The following is a 26,180-nucleotide window of genomic DNA, read 5'->3' on the forward strand; positions in this document are numbered from 1 at the left end:
CTTTACATTCACCTCGCTACCTCCCGAGAACAGGCTCTGCTATTCTCAGTCGGAGATTACCTGACTCACTGACATCTTCACTACCAAAAAGCTCGTTGGGAATTCAATCCACAACAGGATCCCCGCCTCCCCCGCATTGTTGCCCTTGTCCGTTGCGAACCCCGACCGGCCGACCACGTTGCTGTGGTGGTGCTACGGCGGAACCCGAAATATCGTGCCATACGCGTTGCAGCCGCGTTAATGGGCCTCGTTAGAATCCGAAGTGCTTGATTGGACGCAGGTCCGGATATTCGGTCTCTTCTCGCCGCCATCAGCAGGCTGGGTTGTTGTTAAGCCAAGCTCATTGAAGACCATTTGTCTCAGTAGTTGCTGCTTATCCACGCACGCTCCTCTCGACTGAGTTCGGTTACAAGACTCCTGTGCATGAGCTTTGGAGGAAGCTGAGCGGAAACAGCCTCACTTTTTTATCTTCATAATCCTAGTCCCACCTCACGAATAGACGCTGGCCGTAAACATCTATCATGTCGCCCCTACCAAACAAAGATGATGCCATCATCATCGTCGGCGCAGGCATCTTCGGACTAAGCACCGCGGTGCACCTCTCCCGCCGCGGCTACACAAACGTGACAGTCTTTGATAAACAGCCATACCACAAGTCACTGTACTCATATTTCAACGGGTGCGATGGCGCTTCAGCAGGCAAGTCCATATGTCCGGTGTTCTGAACCATCAGCTAACAGCCGTTCAGATATGAACAAAATCATCCGCTCAGCATACGGATCTCAAACAGAGTACCAAGGCCTTACAATTGAAGCTCTTGAGGGCTGGAACGCGTGGAACGAAGAGCTAGCCACAGGAAAGACTCTCCCACCTGGCCTCAAAACCACAGACCGAGTGTTCGTCAACAATGGCAACCTCTCCGCTTCAGACTCGGCATCTCTGCCTCAATTCGAGCAAGACACCGTCGACAACATGGAAGCAGCAGGTCACAAGAACACCCAACTCATCACAATTTCCCCCACTCACCAAAAGATTGCCGAAGAAACGGGCTTCGCCTTCGGCATGGACCCCTTCCGCCGCCTCAAACGTGGCATGAAAGCAGCCGGCGTCCTCGACACCACCGGAGGCATGGCCGTAGCCGACAAAGCCTGCCGTTTCGCCCTCCACAAGGCCGCCTCCCAGGGCGTCAACTTCATCCTCGACCCTGAAGCCGGCGCGCTGGAGTCTCTGGTCTATGCGGACAACAAGGTCGCAGGCATCAAGACCCGCGACGGCAAGACGCACGCCGCAAAGCTAACCATCCTCGCCTGCGGCGGCTGGACCCCGTCACTGCTGCCCTCCATGGACGGCCTCTGCGAGACCACAGCTGGCTCCGTCGTGCTCCTCAAGATCCCCCGCGAATCGTCCCTCTTCGACCGCTTCGCGCCCGAGAACTTCCCCACCTTCACCTACAAGATCCGCGACGGCGCCGAGGGCGGGCTGTACGGCTTTCCGCGCGACGAGAACGGCTGGCTCAAGATCGGGTACCGCGGAACAAAGTACACCAACCCTATCGTCCAGGGCGACGGCAAAGAGCGCAGCGTGCCCGTCACGCGGTGGTCATCTGCCGCGGGCAGTGGCGACGAGCGGATCAAAACGGTGCCACAGCAGGCTCTCAAGGTCATCCGAGCCTTTCTGGCGGAAAACCTTCCGGAGCTGGGCGAGGCGGGTATCGACATTTCGTTCTCGAGGATCTGCTGGTACACGGATAGCTACGACAACCACTTTGTCATCGACCACGTGCCCGGCACGGACGAGTCGCTGATGGTGGCGACGGGCGGCAGTGGACATGCCTTCAAGTACCTTCCTAATATTGGCAACTGGGTGGTAGACGCGGTCGAGGGGAAGGGACAGGACCAGATTCCGCCCAAATTGTGGAAGTGGAGGCAAATCAAGGCCGATGAAAAGCCATACAATGTCTTGATGGAGGGGAGCAAGGGCGAAAGGGCTCTGGGTAATGTCCCGCTGGCCGCTGAGGTTGAGGTTGGCGGTGGTGTCAAGTCAAAGCTTTAAGCGATTCTAGATATCTATCAAGGGCGTTTTATGGCGAGAAGCCATATATGATAAACCTTACTATTTACGTGTCTTTGGTTAAAAAGAGGCTCTGGCGCACCTACCTCCAATCTTTCCCATTCCCTCCACCTTTCTCTCACAACTCCTCTAGCCACAGACCTAACGACCAGCAACGAAACTTCAACTCGATTATCAACGTTCTACCATACAAAATGCGTTTCACCACTCTCGTTATGGCGGTCACTGCATGCGCCGGCTTCGCCTCCGCCGGTATTCACCCCTACAGGAACAACGGCGCACCCGCAACTCCGGGAGTTCCTGTCCCTGGATCCGCGTGGGTCGAAAAAGACGCTCAGTCGATTCAGGACAACACTTGGGCGATCGACGCCGACAAATTCAAGCTTGCCTCCAGACGGTACGTTGTTGCAGCTCCTTCAAAACGCCGCAAAGTTGTTCACATTTGTGAAGGCATGCCCGCGATGTACGGGCTTGAAACGCTGCCAGGCCGCTACATTAGGCATGCACGTATGCAGATTGCTCGCGACTCAGGCCCAATATTGACCACAACTGATTCTTCGTCCAGCAGCGGACAGTTCGCCTCTCACAAACGACAGCCTTTCGTTTTTTTGAATCGGAACGACACGATACGATCGTCTTTTCTTCCGTCGCTATGCATGATGCATCGGCTTGTTGGCTTCTTGCAGGAGGGGATGGGGTATCGCCGTTTCGTACCTTGTGTCGCAACCTTGTTGCGTTTATGAATGAATACACATCATTTTTTCCGTGGTTCAGAAGAGTTATGTCTCGAGCTAAGTAAGGGTTGTTTTGCGGACACACAGGTATTTGGTATCAAAAAGGTTCATATTGGTCTAGCAATAACACAAGGCCAAGTCACAAATTTCTTTTTCGAGGTAACCTTTGTGGTTTTTGAAACGAGTGCAGCATTAAAAGGTAGCTTCCCGATGACCTTTGAGGTCTTTTGCTCACCTTGTGGGTGGTAATACGACTGGGTGCATCAGAAAAAAGCTACAACCTTTACGGTATAGACTCATCAATCCAAATGGAAATGGAAGGCAAAAGGGTCTGTACAGGTTCATGTTTCTGTCACCGAAACCGTTCCCGGCTCATACTCCCTCCCCCTTGGTATCTATATAAACCTCCCCGAGCATCAAGACTAAATCGAACTCTCTCTCCTTTCTTCATACGCAGCATGGCCTGATACCACCGAAGTGGGCTACGCAACCTTCGAGATATGCCTACTGTCCTGAGCCGAACCAATATCCTATTGCATCGCTGTCTTTCCTTTTCTGTCTTCCTTTTCTGTCTTCCCTTGTTGTTTTCCCTTACTGTCTTCCCTTACTGTCTTTCCTTGCTGTCTTTCCTTGCTGTCCATCCCTATTGTTTTCTCCTGCTGTTTTGTTTTTTTTTGTTTTGTTCTACTTTTCTTTTCTTTTGTCTTTCTTACAGATGCAACAGGATATCGGTTCGACTCGGGTCAGCAGCTATATCTCGAAGGTTGCCTGGCCCCCTTTGGTGAGTGTCACGCATGCTTGCGCAAATTTTTGGAACTTGAAGCACTGCTTCTTCTTTTTTTTCTTTTTCTTTTTTTCACTTTGCATCTGCAACCCACGGTTCGAAACGCGAGGCCTCTGACTCTCTCCCTTTACTTGAGAGTCGGGGACCTTGCGTTCCGAGCCGTTGCAGTAGCAAATCTGTCCTATTCTTTGTGATGCAAGTAAGATTTCTACCGCACTATTCCTATGTGTAGATTACAGCTAACATTATCACAGATCTTCGCGTAGTATCTATCCCACTGCTGGACCTTAGCTGTGGCATATTCTTGTGGCAGATGATGAGGAAAAAGAATCGGTGTATACTTAGTAATAAACGTTCGTTGCTGCAATTTGCCTGATCTTTTGTATTTGTGATCGCCCGCTTGACCGAAAAGTATGATGGCGAACGGGTGCTTGTCGGGGCTCTGTCAAGTTTGTATGATATGTGATAACTCCAGCCGAGGCTTTTCGCCCCTCAAAGACCGTGCCAGTAGGTCTGCGAGTGAGAAACCCATAGCTGACCCTTACCATTTTAATTAAGATCACTGCTGGCTGCTTTCGTAGCTGAATCTGAAAAACGTGGCTGCTGTTGGCTGTTGTCACGTAGCTACCTTCTAAACGACCACGTGCCACTGCTGGTATGAGTGCTGCAGGATGAACGTGTGATTACGAACATGCAAGATGGACGTTAAATCACGGGAATGCGATTGGATCAGAGTGCCGCGCCCATCATCTGAATCGGCCGAAAGTCAAAAACCAAGATAAACAGGCGGCAACTACACGTGGATTCACACCAGGATCGCTGCGCCGCAAGAAATTAAGGAAGCCTTCCACAGTCGTCTTGGCAGCATATGAGAAAAGGGTGATGAGGAATGCACACATACATTGGCCCGGTCACAGACCGCGATGTGGTTCGGTCGTCTAGCGGAAGTTTTGGTGGCCGAGGTGGTTCACACTTAAGCGAGGTTTTTAATGATACCTTCAAAGTCGCACGAGATGCTGCACGATGGAGGAGACATGAGATGACGAGCAAGCGGATCGAACGGCAGACCACCCTTGTGGAAGAAGAAAAAACCCGATGATGTGGGTTAGCGAGGCGTATCACCCGAACACCTCGGAGGCGCGATGAATGAATGGTTCGACAAAGTCCATAGTCTTGCGAACGGCGGGCGTTGATCAGGCCCGATGGGGGAATTGTGGCAGATTATCGTGAAGGTATCCGTGGCATGGCAGGAGATTTTGCGCCACGCCAGCGCCACGTGGGCGGTACGAACCGAGCATTGGCAGTCAGTCTATCGAAGCGTTGTCAATGGCAACAGCAAGGACACTATCAGATTTGCAGATTATCTTCCGCCTGATCGGGGCCTGCCAGACTAATCGGAAATGCCGTTTGACGGTACGGTCCAGCGCAATCAGCGGTCGCATGTTACCAGACCTCATTCGAAGATGGTGGTGATGGCTAGTGTTGCGGCAAAGGCAGGGAATGCCTGCTGGCGCTGGTGTCAAGCTGCGATGAAAGCTCTCCGTCGGCGTAAAAGGGGGCGGGGTAAACGTCCGAGAGCGCATGGTACCTTAGTTACGGATAGGGTGGAACAGCGTGCGAGATTTGAAGGCCGTGAACTCATGGAGCCAGAGTCCGATCGGTGATGGCGGGGTGGATGCGGCGACAGCGTCATTTCGGCGCTCCGGTCGGAGGCGAGCCATGGTCTGCCTGCCCCAAAGAAGATCGGAGCCGGCGGCGGCGGCGGAGGACAGAGACGAACGAAGGGAGCGCCCATCTTTCCCCGCCCGTAGCTCTCCCTCCTCGTTTGGGCGCGTCCCCCCATTGCCAAAACAGATCGAAGGCGAAGGAATGTTTCAACTTTGTGGTGCACTGGCCGCATGTTCCATCTTCCCGGGACAGGAATCCTGGAGGAGGCGTCTGTCGAGGTATCAGGTCGATGGGGCTATTTTAAAAGGGCGATTGCGCGAACGCGAAAACGATGCGACGCCGCGCTGATAAGAATGTCGCCGAATAAAGCCGGAGAGTCAGTCGACGACTGGCAAAAGGTCGACAAAACACACACTCAGCAGCCAGCCAGCCAGCCAGCCAGCAGTAAGTAGCGTGCGACGTTGGGCCACCCTCTGCGGCCGAGGCACGTGTGATGCGACGAGGCAATGGTTGAAAGCTTCTCGAACGCTATTGGAGTGTTCCCAAGGCGCACGAACACATCCCAAAGGCCTTGGGTGGCATCGGATATCGCGCATTCCAACCTCAGCAGGTCCGAGCGTCGGTTCGGAGGTGAGAGCGGGCGTGGATGGCGGAGGCTGGTGATTCAGTATTCGGAGGTTGGACTGTGGATGCTAAGGTAGGATTCTGGTGACATTGGGCTCTCGGGAGGAGAGGGGAGGGTGGAGGGGAGTCGGACGGGACTCCAAGATGTCGGCGTCTCACAATGAGATGGGTACGCAAATTCATTGCGCTGGGCGGGTGCGAAGGGTAAAATGACACTTGGGGGCCATGGCGTGGGGGCCTGGGCAAGAAGACGGAGGTAATCAGAAGTTTGATGTCGTTTTCAGGTGAGCGAGGCTGCTGAGGAATTGAAGCAATTTTGCAAGAGAGAAAAACTGGAGATGCACAAATCAATGGTGTTCGTCTGAATTAATGACGGGAAGGCAGTGCAAGTGCAAGTGGTGGACGCAGCTGGCGGCAGGAGCCAGTGACAAGAAGGAAGGCAGGCACAGCAGCAGCAGCTTCCCTTCCCTTCCCTTGCCGTCCCGTCCTGCACACAGCACCCGCCCACAGCAAACACTCACGGCAAGGCAAGAGCACGCACCTCAGCCAGCAAATGCAGGAACAACAACAGGTCACAACTGCCTTGCGCCGTCAGTCCACCTGCTGCCAGGTCCCGTCTCCAATGACTCCAATGGAAGGGCAGGCCGTCGCGCGGGAAGGACGACCCCCGGGACGTTTATCCCCTCAGGAGGGAATAGTGTACGTACCAATCGTGGCATAGCGGGGGACTAGCAGCACTAGCACAGCTAGCGAGCGCCCGGGCCAAATACTGACACGGGCCCGGCCAACCACAAGCTTTTCGTTCATTAGAAGGATCCACCTGTTTTGTGTGATTTAGCCTCAGGTCAACTGGCATCTTCCCAAATTGGGGAAGGAGCCAGCCCAGCAGAGCAGGAAAGAAAGAGAAAGAGCAGCCACGACGATTGGGGTGGGCTTGCCAAACCAAACGCTGAGTTGGCTGAGGCAAACAACCAAACGGCCGCGACTGTTGAAAGAACCGGCAGCCAGCAGAAACGACAATAACAACGGCATTGCAGCAGTGGTGGCAGTGAGCGGGCGTGGACAAAGGAGACCCAAGGCAATTGAAACGTAGGCCATCGCAATGTGCTTTGTTGTCGTTGCAATCAGAGGCAGTCTGCAATCACATGCCGGCTATTTGTCCACACGTAGCATAGTACGCAGGACGTTAGGCCCGTCTCTCAGTCCCGTCTGTGCCCGTGGTTTGTTCTTTTGAATTTCTTCTTTCTGCTCAGCGCCGTCTGGGCTGAGCTCTAATTTTGAATTTTGAATTTTCCCTCCCAAGAAAGGGTCCAGGGTCCAAGGTCGAGGCGCACCTGCATCATCGACCAGCGCATGACGCTCATCCATATCCATGGGGGGCGCGTTTGCAGGCATCTCGAGGGCGGGTGTTCGTCCTCTGCTGGACCGGTTTGAGGCGGGACGGGACATACCCTGCTGGCATCGTGGCTAGCGACACGACAGTTCGCTGTCAATTGGGGTCAATTGGGCCAGATTGTGATGAATCCCGCCCTACGAGAGACCTGGCTTGACTCGATGCGACCCTTGCCGCAGCGATCGCAATTCGTTTTGCCGGTCTCGCCTGAAGTAATAAGTCGTCGGCTTGGCTGGGCTATCGAGGGCCAACAAACAAACACGCGACATGTTTGGCCGCCAGTCCCAATATGTCGTTCGTTATGACTTGATCATGAACATGGTTTGGTAGCCTCGGAGCCTGTGTTTTAGCCTCTTTGCTTTGCAACAGCGTTGTGCAGGTGCTCTTAGTGCAGCAGAGAGAGAGAGAGAGGCGGACTCCTTGTCAGCAGCAGCACCAACTCGAGATGATCTGATCCTTCTATCTCGCAGTACATAGTCATTTGCAAAGTATGTGCAGGTAATCATAGCATGGATGCTATCAATGACTGTGCACACTGCTGCTAAAGTGCATATGCGTCGATGCCGCTCAGCCTTTTTTTTAATCTTCTGATTTTTTTGCTGCTGATTTCGTTGCATTCCTTCCCCGTCCAGTCCTCCCTCTGATTGATTGATGGCCCATGCGCACCCTGTCACCCCACCCACACCTGCCGCCCCTCGACCACTCACAACGCCGCCCAAGCTGTGGCTGCTCAGCCGGGGCCAAGTCAATTCTGGCCGCCCACCACTCACAGCGCGGCTCAGGCACATTCTGCCAGGGATTCCACGCGCAACCACGCACACTGAACCCAGGAGGCAGGCACGGCACGCATAGCACCTGCTGCTCCTGCTGTTGCTGCTGTCGCTGGGAGCTGCCCTACTGGCCGAGCAGGTGTTGACCACCACCACCACAATCGCCCTTGCCCTTTCCTGGCGGTCGCTCCTGTGTGCTTCAGGGGCTCTTGCTTTTGTTGGTCTGGGCAATGCCGTCGTTGCTGCCCATTGCTGCTGCCATTAGCTGATGCTCGTTGCACCTCCCAGATTCGTCCACAACAACCTCAGACAGAGAAATTCTTCACCTCCAAACGGAAAGAACCTGCCAACGACTGACGACCGTTGCAGGTATCCGATATTTGCACATTTGAATGACTTGACTGTACCTGTTCTTCTCTGTGTAATACCCATCTGCCACTTTTACCGGCTCCCTTTTGCTCCTTCCCGTCGTCGATAGCAGCCACGAGCACAGCACCGGACGAGCACGACCCCTCGCTCGCCCGCCGTCCCGCAGTTTGGTTCATTGCTCTCATTCCTGCATCTCAGACCCAAATTTCGCCCAACACGGGTGTTTTAGACACCTCCAACGGCCCTGGATCGCAAAGGTGACCACTACTTGGGACCCTGCTTCCTTCCATCGACTTGACTCGACTCGACTCGACCTTCCTCCCTCTGGCCTGTTTCTGTCCTGTCTCTTCCTCTTCTCTCACTCACGGCTGCTTCACTTCCTGTCCGCCCAATTCGCTTCCTTGCCGATTCTTCCTTCCATTGTTGATACCCCTTCCCCGCTACCTTAACCCCTGGGCCCCGGACCGTCGTCTCCAGCTGCCGCCTTCCCACAACCGACCCTCCTCTTTTTTTCTTCCCTCCGCCGGAATTCTCTTCCTCGCGCAGGAAATACGGATCCCCTTTGGAATTGGACTCCTCCATTCGCTCGAGACGGGACCGACCAGCAAGCAGCGCTGCTACCCACCCTCCCAACTCCCTACCCACGGCATCCTCGAAGTACCTAGCCTGGCCTCAGTCAGGTGCGACGGATTCACATTTCGCCAACACGCGCATTCTCACCTCCAAACCCCCGTCAATCGTTGGTCGATCCACGCCGGGCTTCTTTCTCGACCTTCTTTCCGTGTTCTTCGACACCCTCCCCCCACGACTACCTTGCCTCCCGCCTTCGTCACTCTTGACGCTCCTCGCAACGTATCGCCCGATTGCTGCACCTATCTGCGGTGGTCTTGCGTGCCCGACGGTTACCTGCGCCGTGCCTGAACATCACTCACTTTCGACCCGGCCCGCTGCTCTCCTGTCCCTGATGAAGCGATAGCCGATCGTCCCCACGAGGCCACCTCAACCACGCGCAGCCCTGCCAGGGTCCACACGTTCAAGAGGCCAGACCGAACCTCCAAACAGCCAAGCCAGTTGGCTGCTCTGCGACTCGAAGTACCCCGAATCGGACGCAAGTCGAGGTGCATCCGAACCAAAACACGACATCTACCCTTCTCCTACCTACCTCCCTCCTCGAACCCGACCCGACCTCGACATCGACGACGCTGCCTCGCGCCTGACGTCGACCCCCCGAGTCTTCAATGCCCTGGCAGCCCCTTCCCCGAATCGCCTTCGCCGTCGCGACATATCCCTTCGCCGCCTCGGGCCCGGCCGACCTGCCCCTCGAGATCGGCGATGAGCTGTACATAATCGAAGAAACCCCGGACGGCAACTGGTTGCGCGGCTACCTGGTGGCCCCTCCCAGTCTGCTGGCCGGACTGACTTCCGTCAAGGGTCAGACTCTCGAGGCCCGAGTCTTCAGCGGCATCTTTCCTAGGAGTTGCGTAGAGGTGCGCGAGGTCTTGGGCGAATCCGACGAGACGGAAGATGGCGAAGATGCTGCCAGCGACGAGAACGGCGACGTCCACATCGGAAGTGACTCGGGCAAGAGCGGTATTACACCGACGGTCGAAAAGAAGAAGCCGGTAGACGGGCACAAGTCGATCGAGAGCACAAGAGGGTCCAAGATTGAGATCAAGGGCCGCAAGCCACTCAAGGAACTTCCCAATGGCACCCAGGGGCGCCTCTCAGTGCCCGTGAAGCGAGACCCTGACGCCCCTCGACCTGCCGCCCCGGTGCCCATGCTCAAAATCGGCGACGAGACCCCAACATCAGCAGCAGAGCCCCTAATCGACGAAATTGCTAGTTGCCTACGAGAATGGCACTCGACCAACCTACACGGACTGCTTCTGTCGCGGCAGTATGGCCGCCTCGACAAATTGTCACAACTAATCACCACACTCAACTTTAGCAGACAGCAATTCCTCCACAACGTCCTCACCGCACACGAGTACGACAAGCTCCGAGAAAAGACAGTATGGGATCTGGTCCGCGTCAACAAGCTATGCGGAGGCGAGGTTATCGTTCGCGACCCGACTGAACGCGGAAGGGTACTGACGGGCGATGATTCAGTGGTGGATGTAACCAAGCTCCAGTCCATCATGAGTGTCCTGGACGAGCCCCCGCAACCTACAACCGAGCCCACAGCCCTCCATCACTTGCTTGTGGATGTCAAGGGATTCGCCGGCGCATCTGCCGAAGAGACTTCGCTGGTTGTGTACCTCGTGGCTAAGCCTGTTGGTGGCCAGGCGACGGCCCTCTCCGAATGCTTCATCATTGACATCCCCCCTGGCGGAACGATAGGCAGTCTTGCCAAGTCGGGACAAACGAGGACAATATTCTCCGATCTTTCGTCGCAGGATATCGGTGACGTCGCGTCCGCAGAAACAGAGCTCTACCTCGTGGTCAAGGTGCGCTCCAGCCAACAAGTTATGCCCAGCGGAAAGCCCGATTCGCGATCGGGTTCTAAGTCCCGAGACGCGGGTGCGCACAAGGACCCCGCCAAGCCCCCCTCATCTAGCGGCAACAAGGCTTCTAGAAGAAGTCTCATGTGGGGATCGAAGACTGCGCGGGCCTTCTCAAGAGGTGGAGCAACATCACGACTCGATTCCGTGACGGAGACACAGGAAGGCCGTCCAGGAACTCAAGACGACAGCCAGGAGAGTGCCGCGCCACCTAGCACGGCCGGATCAAGGAGCCGAGGCTCTATGGACGCAGGGTCAGGTTTCCACACGGCAGAGCGGACTGTAGGCATTGGTCTGCTGAAGCTCAACGCCGTCATGAAGCAGGATGAAGAAGTTGAGCAGGTCGTCAGCGTCTGGGCGCCCTCCCTCTCGCTCCCTACAGAGAAGCAGGGCTTACACGAGGACTGGGACATGTTAATCCGTGACCTTATGGACAGCCCAAGTGGTCACTATGAGAAGTCGCGTCGAGCCGAGCGAGTACAGGTTCACCTAAAGTCCTTCAACCACCCAGACGTCGAGACGTTGGTGAAGGTAACACCGACCCTCCTGGCTGGAGTCCGCAAGACGAACAAGATGGGCTTCTCTGGTGCCCCAACCAAGGCCAGATCGGACATCTACGTCACTCTTGACACCGCCACCTTGTCAAAGCAGAACCTCTTGTCCCGATATGCAGGGAATCCCACCACACTGTCCAGCAGCGTACACGGGAACAATCTGCAGGTTACACTCGAAGTGCGACGTACCAGTGGAGAAAAGATCCCTAACTGCATCTACTCGTCGTCCAACACCGAGGGCGTGACCACGTGGAAATCTACCGCAGTAGACAAGGGGGAACACTGGAGTCAGACCGTTCGGCTTGCTGTGCCACCACAGGATGTTTTCACGTCGCACATTGTCATGTTCGTATCCGAGATGCCGAATGCTCCGTTCGCGGTTTCCCACATGCCTCTGTGGAACCAAGAGGCCTTCGTCCGAGATGGCTCCCACGCCCTGCTTCTGTACAAGATGGATGAGTACACTTCCACAGCTCAAGCTGGCCCCTCCGGAAAGGGCGGCTACCTCTCCCTACAGTGGAGCGCCAGAGGTGATGACGAACACTCGGCAGAAGTGACCGGTCCTTTGGCAATCCTCCGTGTCGACTCTTACCTATGCAGCACCACATTCTCTCAAGATCGCATCGTTTTGGGTTTGATCAAGTGGAAGGACACTTCCAAGGAGGACATCCAGACTCTGCTGAAGCACGTCATCTTCGTTCCAGAAATTGAGATTGTCAAGCTTCTGAGCGACGTTCTTGATGCTCTATTCGGCATCCTGGTGGAACACTCTGGGAGTGACGAGTTTGAAGACCTCGTGCTCACTGCCCTGGTTAGGGTGCTTGGCATTGTGCATGACAGGAGATTCAACTTGGGGCCTCTGGTTGATCAGTACGCCGAGAGCCGCTTCAACTACCCGTTCGCCGCAGCCTGTCTCGTCCGATCTTTCACTCGCCTGCTAGAGAAGCCCACTGAGCCTGAGATCTCTCGGAAACTTCGATCTACATTCAAGGTCGTCCGTCACATTCTCAAGTTCATCACTCATGCGCGAGGCCAGCAGAAGGCTAAGGAAGCCGGCATAGGCATCACGACTTCCAGCTCTACTCCGGGCTTCACTCGCGAGCTGAGAAACATCTTCAAGGCCCTGGACGCCATGATGCGCAACCATGCTCCGGTCCTTGTTGGCAGTCAGACACTGGCCGTCCAACATTTCCACACATGGCTTCCGGAGCTAACAGGACTGTTGACGACTGAAGAGATCCTTCACGTCGCGATCGACTTCCTCGACTCTTGCGCCGACGTCAAGGGCAAGCTGGTGCTCTACAAGCTTGTGTTAATCATCAATTACTCCAAGCTCGACATGTTCTCACACCCTGATCAAAAGTCCGCCCTTACTGCCAACACTGTCCGCTGGATCTCGCCTCACTGGGGCCATTCCGAGGACGTCACCGACCTGTGGAAGGACCAAGTCCGTCTTTGCTGCTCTGTTCTCGCCAGTCAAATCGACAACTTGGGCGCCGAGATCCCCGACTACCTCCCGAAGATTATCGATTCTTATTTGTCCATAGTTTCCACCAACATCAAGCCACGCAACCGACTTTCCCTTTTGTTCCCGACATCATATCCCTTTCCTTCCAAGCCGATTGCGGAAGAATGCACCTTTGATGAGGCATTGATTGAGCTTTCCGCCATTCTCTCTGCCATCTCGAATTCACCAAGCGGAATGCAACTGGAATTGACAGAAGGCGACCTGACTGCATTATTAGAAAATACCCTTCGCGTGCACATGAGCATACTAATGGGCGAGGCTTTCCCGCCCGAATGGCTAAGCGTACATATTTACCACCATAAGTCCACCATGAGGACACTGCAATACCTGTCCAGCATCTTGCTGGAGTCTTTCTTACCACACCCCGACGAGGCCGAGAACTTCAATACAGAACTCTGGAAGATGTTCTTCACAACTATGCTAAAGCTTGTTGGCAGCCCGTCCCTTGCCCTGGAGACTTTCCCCGAGCAGAAGCGAAGGGCCGTATGGAAGATCGCCGGTGACGTAAGGGAGCATGGAGCCGAGCTGCTGAGGCGAACATGGGAGGCAATCGGTTGGGAGACGAGCAGCGATGAGCGGGCTCGCTACGGTCTTTCCAAGATGGGCGGTTACCAAGTTCAATACGTCCCAACCTTGGTCGGTCCGATTGTCGAGCTTTGTCTTAGTGTGCACGAAGGTCTTCGCCGGATGGCCGTGGAGGTGCTGCAGACTATGATCGTCAGCGAGTGGACTCTGAGCGAAGACTTGTCCGTTATCCAGACTGAGATGATCGACTGCCTCGACCATTACTTCAAGTCAAAGCCCTTGACCGAAAGTATTCTGCAGAAGCTTTTCGTCAACGAGGTTCTGGAGAGGTTTGCCCCCCTGTCGACAATTCCCGACGATCCTCTCTACGCCGGTCTGCGTGATCTGATGGCGACCGTTGACGAGTTCCTTGACCTGCTTGTGGCTGTTCACAGCGGCGACGTCACAAGCGAAGCGTCGCATCTTATCAACCGTCTCAGACTGATGGAGTTCCTTCGAGACATGCAAAAGGAGGAGATCTTCATCCGCTATGTCCACCAACTGGCCATCCTGCAAGGCGAAGCGAGGAACAACTGCGAGGCTGGCTTGGCGCTTCGCCTTCATGCTGACCTGTACGAATGGGATCCGACCAAGCAAGTTCCCGCCCTAGACGACCCCGAATTCCCTGCTCAAACGCATTTCGAACGCAAAGAGCGCATCTACTTCGATATGATCAAGTACTTTGAGGACGGCGAGGCGTGGAGCAGTGCACTCGCAGCTTACCAAGAGTTGCGAATTCAGTATGAAACCAACATCTTCGACTTCGCCAAGCTTGCCCGCACTGAGCGTGCCATTGCCACCATCTACGAGACCATCTCAAAGAGCGACAAGCTGGTGCCCAAGTACTTCAAGGTTGTCTACAAGGGCCTCGGCTTCCCGCCCAGCCTGCGGGACAAGGAGTTTGTCTACGAGGGCTCGCCAACAGAGCGTGCAGCTGCCTTCACGGACCGCATGCAGGAGCAATACCCTTCTGCCCAGATTGTCACCGGAGGCGATGTAGACGACGTAGAAGGACAGTTCCTCGTCGTTTCCGCGATCACTCCTCACCGCGACCTCACCCATCAAGTCTTCCAGCGCGCTCGCGTTCAGCAGGTCATCCGCGACTACCTGTTGTCCGCCCACCCTCAGAGCTTCTCCGTGTCTTCTAAGCGAAGCACTTCTGGACCTGTTCAGGAGCACTTCGCTGAGAAGCTCATCTTCACCACGGCCGACCCATTCCCCACAATTCTCCGCCGGAGCGAGATCGTCCACACCGAGGAGATCAAGCTCAGCGCCCGCGAAACCGGTCTGGAACGTATCGTCAGGAAGACGCAAGAGATGACGATCCTCGAGAAGAGGATCGCTGACGGAGACGAAGAGAACGCACAGTTGCTCGTGGATGCTATCAGCATTTCGGTCAACCCTGAATCCGAGAACAGCGTTGCCTGCTACCGTCAGCTTCTGCCCGCTCCCCGCGAAGAGAATGACGAGGACGACGAGACGGAAGAGCAGGAAGAGGAAGAAGAGGTGGAGCTCGATCCTCAGGACAACGCGATCAAGATGGCGTTGGTCGATCACGCCATCATGATTAAGAGATGCCTGGCAACCTTCGCTCGGAGTTCAAATGAGATCCTCCACGAGAGACATGAGGAACTTCAGCAATGTAGGTCATTTTGTTCCGCGTCAGAATCCCCTGTACTAACAAGACCAGGCTTCGAAAGCACATTTGCTCCCGAGATTGCACTCTTCGCACCGCCTCAGCCCTCCCGCGATTCATCCACCGCCTCCCCCACCTGGAGACGGTCAGAGCCTTCAACTGAGCAGGTGTCTCCCAAGCCCCAGAGCCTCGCTGGTGTTATCACAACCACTGGCGTGATTGCTGAAGAAGCGGCGACAGTAGCACCCATTGCTGTCAGAGGCCGCGGAACGCGCCTCAGCTTCCTTGGGGGCCGTAAGAAGGAATCTCCGGTGTCGCAACAGACCAACGGCGATGTCCAGGTGAATGGGGAAGTTGACGACACTGTCAGCAGCCGAAGCCGCAGCTTCAGCAAGACCCAGGAGACCCAGAACCGCCGCACGAGCTTCTTCCGCGCCCCGTCCACCGAACCGCGAATCATGACCGTTAACGATGCCACGAGTGAGTGGGTGACGGATTCGGGCGGCCGTCAAAGCTCGGACATGGGCACGAACCTCACCGAAAAGGAGCGCGAGTATAGGGACGAGCGACCTGCGGAGCCCCTTGGCATCGTGAAGCGGGGCAGCGTTCGCAAGAGATTAAGCATGCTGAAGCTAGGGAAGAAGTCCAACAAGGCCGGCGCTATGGGCAGCGTGCACGAGGAGTAGGACTTCACGGCAGCGGCAGAGCAGCTGGGTTACATGAACAAGACGACGGGGGAGTGGCAGTATCCTGTGTCGTGAGTACGACTCGGGCGAGGGAAAAGAAAAACAAGGTGTCTTTGAATCAAGAAAAGGGCGGATGTGTACAAATTTGTTCACGGTGGCCCTATGGGATCGGACAGTGGGCTCAGGATATTTATGGGCTTTTTTCGCGAATTTCGCCGGCGATGAGAGAGGTTTGGGAGGGGCGATGGTGTTCTGGATATGTATCTGTAGGATCCCCCACATCTGCACGACAGCCACAGCGCAGCAGATGCAGTTTCTTGTCTGGTTCTCCTCTTCGTGAATAATACTTTCCTCTCCCATTTGTATGGGAGTCTCACAATTATCTGTCCATCTGTCAGTGGTGAACCTAACGAGGCTGAGACCCGTCACATCTTCTAACACAGCACAGCCGCTACACATCGCTTGGGACTGCGTGGTCCACGTCTGGACCAAGACCCTCTGCTCTGCGCCCAGGGACTTTTGTTCGGTCCATGGATCACCATCAGCCTGTCTTGTCGATACCCCACACACTGACAGATGGTTCCGTCCATCTGACCAGCTTCCACAAGCCCACGTGCCCGCGGCGGATCTTCCTCCTCGGAAACCATCCGAGAAGCGACCTTGATCGAGGCCACTGACATGGACCACACGACCCGCGAACGAGCGGCCCGATAGTCCGATAGAGACTGCAGCGAGAGGGGCAATCGGTATCCCACAGAGGCCTCTCCCCCTCCATCTCCCCCATAGTGCGCTCACCCACGTGCCACCATCGCATCCTTCCTTTCTCCAGCCATGGATGACTGGCAAATCTCGCTTGTCCGGGAACGGGAACCGGCCGGAGCTATGCTCAGATGCGGCCGAATAGCGTGTCTTGGGTCGCACCGGAGCGGGCTGTGACTGAATCGTGTAGGGCGCTGCCCGGGGCCGGCCCCGTTGTTTTTTGGCGGGCCGAGATCGATGCGCATGCCTTATTCGGACTGCGGTTCTCCGAATGCGGTAGCGACGGCGGGGGGGAGCAGGAGGTGGGATGTGTTTTGGGGTCCTGGTGAGGGCAGGGTGCTGTTGGGGTTTTCGTCCCCTTTTTTGGGATGGGGATGGGGAGGGTGTTGGATCGGATTGGGAAGGACGGTTGAATATTGGAATTGGAGGGAGAGGACGGGTGGTGATGGGTTTGTATAAAGCTATTGGGCTTACAAACTATCTGCTGTAATTGAGGATGCCAAGCATCGCGCCTCTCCCTCTCTCTACAAGACCGAGGCAAGCTCCTCAAACAGCATCCTCACTCCTTCGTCTCCCTCTCTAAGCCGCAAACTAAGAACCGCCTCACCTCGCCTCGCGCCCCAAAATCCAAACCGCCAACCAACATCAGAAACCCAGCATCCCAAAATGCAGCTCCCCCTCAGCCTCCTCGCCGTCGTCCTCCTCGGCGCGACGTCGACGGCGCAGAAGACGGGCCCGAACGGCAAGCGCATCTGCGTCGGCGGCGCCATCTCGTGCCAGTACGAAAAGGGCCGCTGCGCCAACGTCTGCGGCGACTCCTTCGTCAACGGGCAGGGCACGCCGGCCTTCATCGACCCCAACTGCTCGTGCCCCGAGGGCCAGGCGGATAACAAGTACACGGGCGCGGCGTGTATCGATGTGGTGAGGGCGTTGGGGAGGTCGGGGTGCTAGAGGGGCTAGGGAGGGGATGTGTATGAGGAAGAAGAAGTGCGAGAGGATGTCTGGAGGTTTGATGGTGGGAAAATACTGGCTGGTGTAATCGCGTATGGGGATATTCAGGTACATACTTTTGAATGGCAATTGAACATAAAGTCTACCTTGTGAGGTAATTTGAGAGCGTTAGCCACATGAGTTCGGGTGAAAGTGGTTATGAAGACGTTTCGAGGCATTGGTTTCTTTGTGATGAGATTTGGTATTTTCGCCTGATAAGCATGAAGCTTCAGATCTATCTATCAATTACAGAGTTTCCCACGCCGTCGATTTAGTGAGTCTATGTTGTAACTTCTCCTTGGTGCGGGAGATAGTTTTCTGCCGTTTCTTGTCACATCATAGGAAGAAGGCCGCCCAAAGCTGCCCATGAAAGCTGAAAAGATCAATGGGAACATGGGAGAGATGAGCTTTGGGCTATCAGGAGGCCTCTCCGCGAGGGAAGGCTGGGATATGGTCCAGAATGGCGAAGAGTAAGACAGCCAAGTCCAAAGGGAGCCGAACGATCCGACGTCGAGATTGTTCAGCGGCAAATACAGATTGCGTATAATGTAGATGGATATTAAATAGAAAGTACTTGTTACTGAGGATAGAAATTGAATTTGTTAAAAGGCGGTGGTACTCTCGTTCATCGTTCAACGGGTCGGACCTCGTACAATGGCGCTGTGCGGAGGGGACGAGACGATATGTCGTGAGAACAATATCTTGGCGTCAGTGCCCAGCATGGGGCTGAAGTCCCTTGGCTTAGTGTTCTAGACATGCCGAGAAGGACAGAGTGCTTAAAAGACAACTGTAATAGTATAAATAATCTGGAGTCGAGATGGCTTGTCCACACTCCAGACGTGCTTCTCTTTAGTCTTCATCATAAGCCGGGCACAATCACCCATCAACTCCTTGCCACTCACATACCGAAACAGTCCTCAAGATGCCCTACGACACCGAAGTCTCGACCACCGCCACCGTCTTCGACACTGAAGACGACAACGGCATCTGGACCTTCGCCGACCTCACAGGCGACGGCTCCCTCGACCTCGTCTACATCAAGACCCGCGCCACCGACAGCGGCAAAGTCGAGCTCCACGCCGCCAGCCGCAGCTCCGCCTTCCAGGACCGCACCGCCAACACGCCCACGGCCTTCGACGCCGTCGACGAGCACCCCGCGGCCTCAGGACACACCTTCCTGCTGCGCGACTGGACCGGCGACGGCCGCGCGGACCTCATCCTCGTCAAGACGCGCGACACCCCCGGCGGCAAGGTGGAGCTCCACGTCGCCGCCGCGGACGCGGACTACCAGGCCTACGCGCTGCAGACGGAGACGGTCTTCGACTGCGAGGACGGCGGCGCGTGGACCATGACGTACCCGCGCGGTAACCACCTCGTCTACCTCAAGACGCGCGACTGCGGGTCCGGGATGGTGGAGGTGCATGCGGCCGGCCGCGGGGGCGGGTACCAGAGCCACGACCGCGGCGAGCCGACGGCGTTTGAGGCGGAGGAGAACGGGACGTGGTGTCTTGCGCCGCGGGGCGTGGATGATGGGGAGGGCGGCGGTGGTCTTGCGGACTTGTATTATGTCAAGACGAGGGAGACGGACTCGGGGGTCGTGGAGGTGCATGCGGCGACGGCGGAGTCGGGGTGGCAGGATCGCCCGTTTGGTATCGTCTCGAGCTTCGCGCCGGGCGAGGATGGACACTGGGTTTTGGCGGATTTGAATGGCGGGGATGTGCCTGATTTGGTGTACGTCAAGGTGAGGGATACCGACAGCGGTAAGGTTGAGATTCACACCAACGAGGTGTAGCCCTTTGCGATGCTCTTACCGCGGGCTTTTCACTCCCGTGAAAAGAGGCACGGGCGTTGGCTTGCTGGGGGACGAATTCCACGTAGGAATAGCGGCTTCGTAGCTCCAGGAGCCCTGGGTCGAGGGGTGGCGCATCCAGGGCTGACTATACTTCAACCTTCTCCATGCTATCTCTTAGGCCAAGACCGGCGGATGTCTATCATATAACGGGAGAACCGCGAGGAGTGTATCGATGTGATTTGCACGAATACGTTATGAGCCTTCAGAGCATATCGGCCTGCCGTGGCTGCTGATGCCAGGCAGAGGCAAAGCTGCGGCTAGATATAAAAACGTCAGCCGCATGTACGACTTACTGAGATTATACCTCAGAATGTCAGCATGTGTCGTGACCCTCTGGAGAAATAACGCAAGTGCATTAGACACATATTGATCTGTGATGCCTTAAGACTGTCGGATCCTCTCCATGTTATAAATCAAATCAACTGCATACATCAGGACATAAGTCTTCCCTCGAAAGCCTGGGCCAAATTTTGACGTAACATGTATCTGAAGGAGGATGACCACATCTAATTCCATGGAAAGACAGTCTGGACAGACACCTAGCGTATTGGATATTTTGCTAGCGGGTACAGTGTTGCAAGTCGTTGCAATCTGGAAAGAACTTATGTCATTGCATGTCAGTCACTACACCATTACCGGACTACGTGAAGGAGGGACTTTCGGTGACTCTTAGATGCTTACGTCGGGCTAGACGAGGCCACCCCGGTACCTTCTTCATTTAGCTGCAGATCGCAAGGGCTCTTGGGCTCAAGCTAGAGGTGCCGTGGTCTGGAATCGCAGGGAATCTAAAAATACGGTTTAGTCTTGTTCGCCATTGTGGGATCATCTCACGGCCTGGAGCACCATGGATCTGCCATCCTTCATGGCCCCCATGTCAGCGTCGGCCGCTCCCGAAGTCCCGTTGACGAAGTTTTACGGCCAATGAAGCATTTGAAAGCTACTCTTTGGTATCTTAGTTCCTGAAGCTAAAATCCCTGCTGGTGGGCTGCCTGTTGGAAAAGATAACGCCATCTTTTGTATCAAGTACAAAAGCGAGGGCGTGGACTAGCTTTATCTCGGCATGATGTCTCATCAAAGTCATCCATTCTGTAGTTTGCTCTTCAAGCCAATCCTTGTGATAATGGGTCACTACATCTCTACTTTGAAGAGCCGTATCCGAGCTTCGGACAGGCGAACTCGGAATCTAAAGGCTCTTGAGCACAAGCCCAATAGCCTTGCAGATTCTCCGGGGTTCGATAGCGATAGTGGCAGGCCCGAACAAGATCTAACAGCCATCCTACGACCGATCATCACTTCATTCGTGTCCGACATCGGCTGCATTGACCCTGCGCCAGAACCCAGTGAGGCTCTATGGGTTGCCATGCGAGCCTACGCCGATCAGCTGGGGGTAAACTATGACAAAGGCACTCACTCTTGGAATTGCTTCCAGATGGGGATTACCTATTCAGCTGTAAGCTTGACTACTGGCCATTCATGATGACGTGGCATTGTCAGTAAATACTGACGTACTTCAGGCCTGCTTCCCAAAGCACTCACTAGAAGTTCAAGTCTACATCGGCACGTATACCTGGCTTGGAATACTCATCGACGACGAAACCTCAAAATCACCAGAGGATTGCTCAAAATTCATTGAACGTTTTGCGGCAGGAGAGAAGCAGCCGACACCCCTCCTCGAGGGATGGGCAGAACTCATGCGTCTGGCATACAAGTACTGGGACCCGGTTGTGGCCAACTTCATCGTCACAGCCTCACTTAACTTTGTCAATGCAAACGTCCTCGAGAGCCGGCAGGAGTTCAAGAAACTCAAGCCAACCAAGGGCGGCAAGAAGTGGCCCTGGTTTATGCGTGACAAGGACGGCGTTTCAGACGCGTATGCCCTTTTCACGTTCCCCAAGGATCAGTACCAAGACATGTCGAACTACCTAGAAATGATTCCTGATATGTCTTGCTATCTTGCTTTGACTAATGACATTCTGTCGTAAGTCCCGATCGCTATCTTTGCAACAGCTCGATTTCACTAATTCGATTGCCACCGGCCAGATTTTACAAAGAGGAAAGAAACGGCGAAGTGGACGATTATGTACACGGTCGTGCCTGGTATGAGAACAAGGAAGCTACTCAGGTGCTTGAAGACGTCATTGGTGAAGTCAAAGAGGGCGTTCGTCGCATACGTGTTGTTCTTGATGGAAGAGAGCCATACCTACAAGCTACTAACGACTATATACTGGGTTATGTCGCTTTTCACAAGTTGGTCAGGCGGTACAGACTATGGGAGGTCGGCTTGGGCGAGCATCGGGCGTAGGAACTTGGTAATGAATTTTGAATTTGGGGGTACGCAGCTCTCAAAGTGCTACTAGACTGTTGGTTGTATAGATGGACGAATGAGATGTGTGTATGTTGCTCGACGCTGACGCCCTCTGCCAGATACAAGAACATGCGGATAGGGAGGCCTTGATATAATCTGGCATGCCAGCTTCTGACGCGAACTTGCAGCGCATCGTATTGCTATCAAAGACGGTCGCACTCAGATTCAAGGTACTGTTATTGGCCCAGAAAGAAAGCCTCGTCGTTGAAATGACCTTTAAACACATCAAGGGGGCATAGCTCTCTTTTTGGACTAAGTGTTCTGTTTTGAAGCAAAATTATTGTGGTATCATGAACGTCACCAAAGCTTCAAGCAAACAATGTACAGAAAATTGCGCCCTCTAGACGCTTCATGATCCAAAGGCTACCGTCTTCGCTCTTCGAACGGCTGTCCCAGATACCTTTTCTCCTCTCACATTCGATCTATATCGCCCCATTTCCTCCCATTCAGGGCGCGCCTTGACGCACCGCTCAGAGCGTGTAAATGAAATCAGGTCGCTTGTCGCCGGCAACCCACTTGTCCTCATCCGACATCGACGCCCACTTAGCGTCCATCTTACCGGCCCTGCGAGAAGAGTTCTCCCGACGCAGGGCAAAGTGCATGAAGATGGAGCCGCCGAGCAGGAAGAGGACCTGGTACCCGAGGATGACGCTGTGGCCGGTGTAGAATCGGGGAGACTCGCGCTTGAGGTAGATGTTGGAGGAGACAACGCCGTTGAGGTTGCCCCAGCCGACGACCATGCCCAGCACGAAGGCGCGCTTGAGGGATCCCTCGGTGTTGTTGATAACCCAAGATAGAGTGTTGGAGATAGTTGGGTAGATTCCTGCTGCGCCCAGGAACGTTCCGGCGTATTGGACTTGCGGGTTCTGCGTCGAGATGAGCATCACGAAGCCGACGATGCCGATGGTCACGGTCGCCATGTTGCAGTATCCTCTGTAGCGCGTCTTGTCGGCGATGACACCAACAGTGACAGTCAAAGCGGCAGCAACGGCATACGGCGGCACGGAGAGAAGCTGAGCCTTGGTGCCGACGTGGCCCATACCAGTAAGAATCGTGGGCAGGAAGAGCGAGAAGGCATACAGCGGGACGAGGCAGCCCATGTAGATGACCATGTAACCGTAGGTCTTCCAGTCCTTGAGGCCGGCGTACATGTGGCGCTTGTCAAAGTCCTCGGCGGTGCGGCCCTGCTTGTCGGCGAGCAGGCGGCGCTGGACGCGGATGCGCTCGTCGGGGGTGAGGAAGCGGGCGCTCTCGGGCCAGTCGAAGACCATCCACCAGCAGAAGATGCCGACGAAGACGGTAGCGAGACCCTCGATGATGAAGATCCAGGCCCAGCCGGGCTTGTTGCCGATGCCGTCCATCTTGGCGATGGCGGCGGCGAGGAGACCGCCGAAGGAGCCGGCCAGGGCGGCGGCGGAGAAGAAGACGGCAGAGCGGACGCCGATCTCTGAGCCCTTGTACCAGCAGGAGAGGTAGTAGTTGACACCTTTGCGGGTAAGATTGTTAGCGGGGGAGGTTTTGGGGATGATTAACTTCGTGGCGGAGGGGTGGTGGTGGCGCGCATGAGGGGTGAAGCTTACCAGGGAAAAGACCAGCTTCAGCAATACCGAGGAACCAGCGGGCGGCGAGGAGGCCTGCGGTGTTGTGGCAAAGACCCATGAGGGTCATGATGATGCCCCAGACGACGATGATGCCGGTGAAGAAGATGCGCGGGGTGAGGCGCTTGAGGAGGGCGTTGGTGGCGGGCTCGAAGACGGCGTAGCTGATGAAGAAGACTGTGAGGGCGAGGTTGTAGTCGCTGGGTGCCATTCCTAGATCCGCTTCCATGCCGGCGAGACGGGCATTTCCGATGTTGGTTCGGTCGAGGAAGGAAAGAAGGTAGCTGAATGTTCAAGTTAGCCGTAATGTCGATGAGAGTGCGGGCACAGCATTGCGGCTCAGTCTTACAGAAGTGAGAGCCATGGGACGAGCCAAAGATCGACTTTCCACATTAACGCCTTGTCCTATTTCAATGGGAAAACACAGCGTGTTAGTTATGCAATGATTCTCTTGTCATCCGGAGCTGGCGATAGCTTCATCCGGCTCGGAGACGGGAAGCGACGTACAATGGCGGCCCGCTCTTCCGGCGTCTTGCCGTCATCGGGATCGGGCAGATCTGCGAGGGCGCGCGCCTTCTCGACCTGGGACTCGTGGGGTTTCTCATCCGAACTCTCGTTCACCTCCACATCGCGCTTTTGGTAATGTTCTGTCAAGCCTGCCATGGCTGTGGGTTTCTGTTGGGTAAGGCGAGGTAAGGGGCCGCAATTGTTGTTTGGTTGCTGGTGCCGTTGGAGCGGGTGCAAGAGAGCGGTCGCGAAGCGGTCTGTTGCCGTCTGAGGGGGCGACGGGATCCGAGGGCTCGTTTTTGTTTGCTCTACCTACCCCTTTGGACTGTTCGGTCAAATGCTCGGGTGGTTCAAGAGCAACGGCACGGACGGGTCGGGAGGAGAGATGGTTGGAGGAGGAATGAGGGCGAGTTCAAAGACGAGGTGAGAGGTGAGAGGCAAAGGGAGATCTGGTGGAAGAGAGAAGGTAGTGAGAGGGTTTTGATGCGGTGGAACACGGCAACCGGAGTGGAAGAGCAATGGGTGGGATGGCTGTGTCCAAACAAAACACCTCGATGGGCTATGAGGGGTAAAGTCAGGTAGCTGGAGAGACGAGGACCCGGGGTGGGATGAAACCTTGAGGCATCTTTATAAATGGCAGACCGGACGAAGGTGACGAGATGGGATGGACGAACCATGTCGCCGTCCGTCTGGGCCCCCTCTTCGTTTCTTTACTTATCACTCTACTCTCTTCATTGCCATTGCTTCATGTCCCCTCCGTCGCCGCCGAGTGCTACCTCTGCCGATCCACCCACACTCATACAAAAGTTGACGAAATCAGCGAAGGGGAATGAGATGCGCTAGTATGAACGACGACGACAACATGTGCAGATTTGGAGAACTGCCAAAGAGATTGGGGGACTTTGCGCAGCTCTCCGCAAAAAAAAGACATCACTGTGCGGCATCCGATGGGAGGGGAACAGGGTACATTGCTGCGCGGTACCCTGCTTACCCTGTCCCGCTGCCAGTGAGAACTGAGAGAACTGGGTGACCATGTCTCTCTTCCAGGCCCGGTCGAGTCGCGGCTGCATGTAGGGCTTTTCTTCCTTCCTTCTTTTCGCATTGGGTAGTACGTAGCCTGCAGCTCGAAGCTTGCCAGCGCCGTTCATCACCTTGAGACTGCTGCCCAGACAAGGGGTCCTGGGGACTGGGGACATGAGAGGCTGGATGTATGGCGTTCTCTCCCAGTGTTCGATGCAGTCGGTCCCGGCCTTCTTCCTGTCGTGTTCCAGCGGCGAGCGAGGGCGGTGTCAAGTCGCATTCAGCAGGCCAACTTTTGTCCGTACGACCGGATTACTTTACCTGCAATGCGCGCCCAGAGCTCTTGGCACTTACTGTGAGCCACCCCGGAGGCGGGTTTGTTACTAGTGATTGGCCGGCAGACCGGGGGTGTCCGGGGCAGTTTCTGGTGAAGGGGGGTGACGGCCGGGGGATGGGCGGTCATGGAGCTAAAGGGAGACCGGGGAGGGCATGGAGGCGAGGAGGAGGAGAATGGGGGAATGGGGGAGCAGATGGAGACGACGGGGGTCAAGCGACTGGACACGGAGCCAAGGCTAGAGGGAGGCGGGGAATTGTCTACACGGCGTGAGAAGAGAGACTTGTGAATGGCTCGTTTCGACCGTGAATAATCCAGAAGAAACATGAAAAGCCATGGGCGCCGAGACTGTGAACAAGATCCATGACTCGAACCTTGCAGGTTGCCTGCCAGAGTCTTGAGGTCCAGACACAATTGCAGGCAACTCACCCTCAGCTGTGCTGGAAGACACAAACACAACAGTAGCCACTGCTGCAAGTGCAGTAAATGCCCCGGTTCTAATGAATTGAGGGTGGGTGATTTGAGAAAAAAGGTAGCCTGCAGCGCCCAGTCCCATGCCCAGGCATCATGTTTGTACGACAGCGTGGCGCACAGAAGGTCCGAATGTTTGCTGGCCTCGTCTGGAGGCGCCCTAGGGTGCTCTAGGGCAAATGAGGATAAGCTGGAATGCGTAGAATATTCGACAATTCCCACTCACTAGCTCCCTTGTTCCCGAGAGACTTGACAAGAATGCGATGATGCGCACCCGTTTGGCATGGCGGTTTTGAGTTCTAGCCACCCGCAGCCACGAGGACACTTACACTCACGAAAGACTCGACAGGTTGTTTTAGTTAGAGCATCATACCATATAATCTCAACGAACATAGAATCCACA

The 26,180-nt window shown here is 55.3% G+C and overlaps 7 protein-coding genes across 7 annotated transcripts; 6 read left to right on the forward strand and 1 right to left on the reverse strand.

The window, feature by feature from the left end:
• Positions 1-521: 521 nt before the first annotated feature.
• Positions 522-2,052, forward strand: COL26b_007934 (uncharacterized protein; the record flags this gene model as incomplete). The annotated part of the gene is made up of 2 exons (XM_053180712.1): positions 522-711; positions 749-2,052. The coding sequence occupies 2 exons, from the start codon at positions 522-524 to the stop codon at positions 2,050-2,052; spliced, it is 1,494 nt and encodes a 497-aa protein (XP_053035391.1).
• A 212-nt stretch (positions 2,053-2,264) lies between these two features.
• Positions 2,265-2,569, forward strand: COL26b_007935 (uncharacterized protein; the record flags this gene model as incomplete). The annotated part of the gene is made up of 2 exons (XM_053180713.1): positions 2,265-2,467; positions 2,557-2,569. The coding sequence occupies 2 exons, from the start codon at positions 2,265-2,267 to the stop codon at positions 2,567-2,569; spliced, it is 216 nt and encodes a 71-aa protein (XP_053035392.1).
• Positions 2,570-9,650: 7,081 nt separating this feature from the next.
• On the forward strand, positions 9,651-15,881 carry COL26b_007936 (uncharacterized protein; the record flags this gene model as incomplete). Its single annotated transcript, XM_053180714.1, has 2 exons — positions 9,651-15,201; positions 15,250-15,881. The coding sequence occupies 2 exons, from the start codon at positions 9,651-9,653 to the stop codon at positions 15,879-15,881; spliced, it is 6,183 nt and encodes a 2,060-aa protein (XP_053035393.1).
• Positions 15,882-17,306: 1,425 nt separating this feature from the next.
• COL26b_007937 (uncharacterized protein) lies at positions 17,307-18,104 on the forward strand (the record flags this gene model as incomplete). Its single annotated transcript, XM_053180715.1, has 2 exons — positions 17,307-17,561; positions 17,973-18,104. 2 exons carry the CDS (start codon positions 17,307-17,309, stop codon positions 18,102-18,104), a joined length of 387 nt encoding a protein of 128 aa, XP_053035394.1.
• Positions 18,105-18,552: 448 nt separating this feature from the next.
• On the forward strand, positions 18,553-19,422 carry COL26b_007938 (uncharacterized protein; the record flags this gene model as incomplete). The annotated part of the gene is made up of 1 exon (XM_053180716.1): positions 18,553-19,422. The coding sequence occupies one exon, from the start codon at positions 18,553-18,555 to the stop codon at positions 19,420-19,422; it is 870 nt and encodes a 289-aa protein (XP_053035395.1).
• A 1,489-nt stretch (positions 19,423-20,911) lies between these two features.
• COL26b_007939 (uncharacterized protein) lies at positions 20,912-21,464 on the forward strand (the record flags this gene model as incomplete). Its single annotated transcript, XM_053180717.1, has 2 exons — positions 20,912-20,932; positions 20,997-21,464. The coding sequence occupies 2 exons, from the start codon at positions 20,912-20,914 to the stop codon at positions 21,462-21,464; spliced, it is 489 nt and encodes a 162-aa protein (XP_053035396.1).
• An 853-nt stretch (positions 21,465-22,317) lies between these two features.
• On the reverse strand, positions 22,318-24,108 carry COL26b_007940 (uncharacterized protein; the record flags this gene model as incomplete). Its single annotated transcript, XM_053180718.1, has 4 exons — positions 22,318-23,333; positions 23,428-23,729; positions 23,795-23,850; positions 23,953-24,108. The coding sequence occupies 4 exons, from the start codon at positions 24,106-24,108 to the stop codon at positions 22,318-22,320; spliced, it is 1,530 nt and encodes a 509-aa protein (XP_053035397.1).
• Between the last annotated feature and the right edge of the window lie 2,072 nt (positions 24,109-26,180).

Source organism: Colletotrichum chrysophilum (genome assembly GCF_026319265.1).
Source record: "Colletotrichum chrysophilum strain AFK26 chromosome Unknown scaffold_66, whole genome shotgun sequence".
NCBI classification, from domain to species: domain Eukaryota; kingdom Fungi; phylum Ascomycota; class Sordariomycetes; order Glomerellales; family Glomerellaceae; genus Colletotrichum; species Colletotrichum chrysophilum.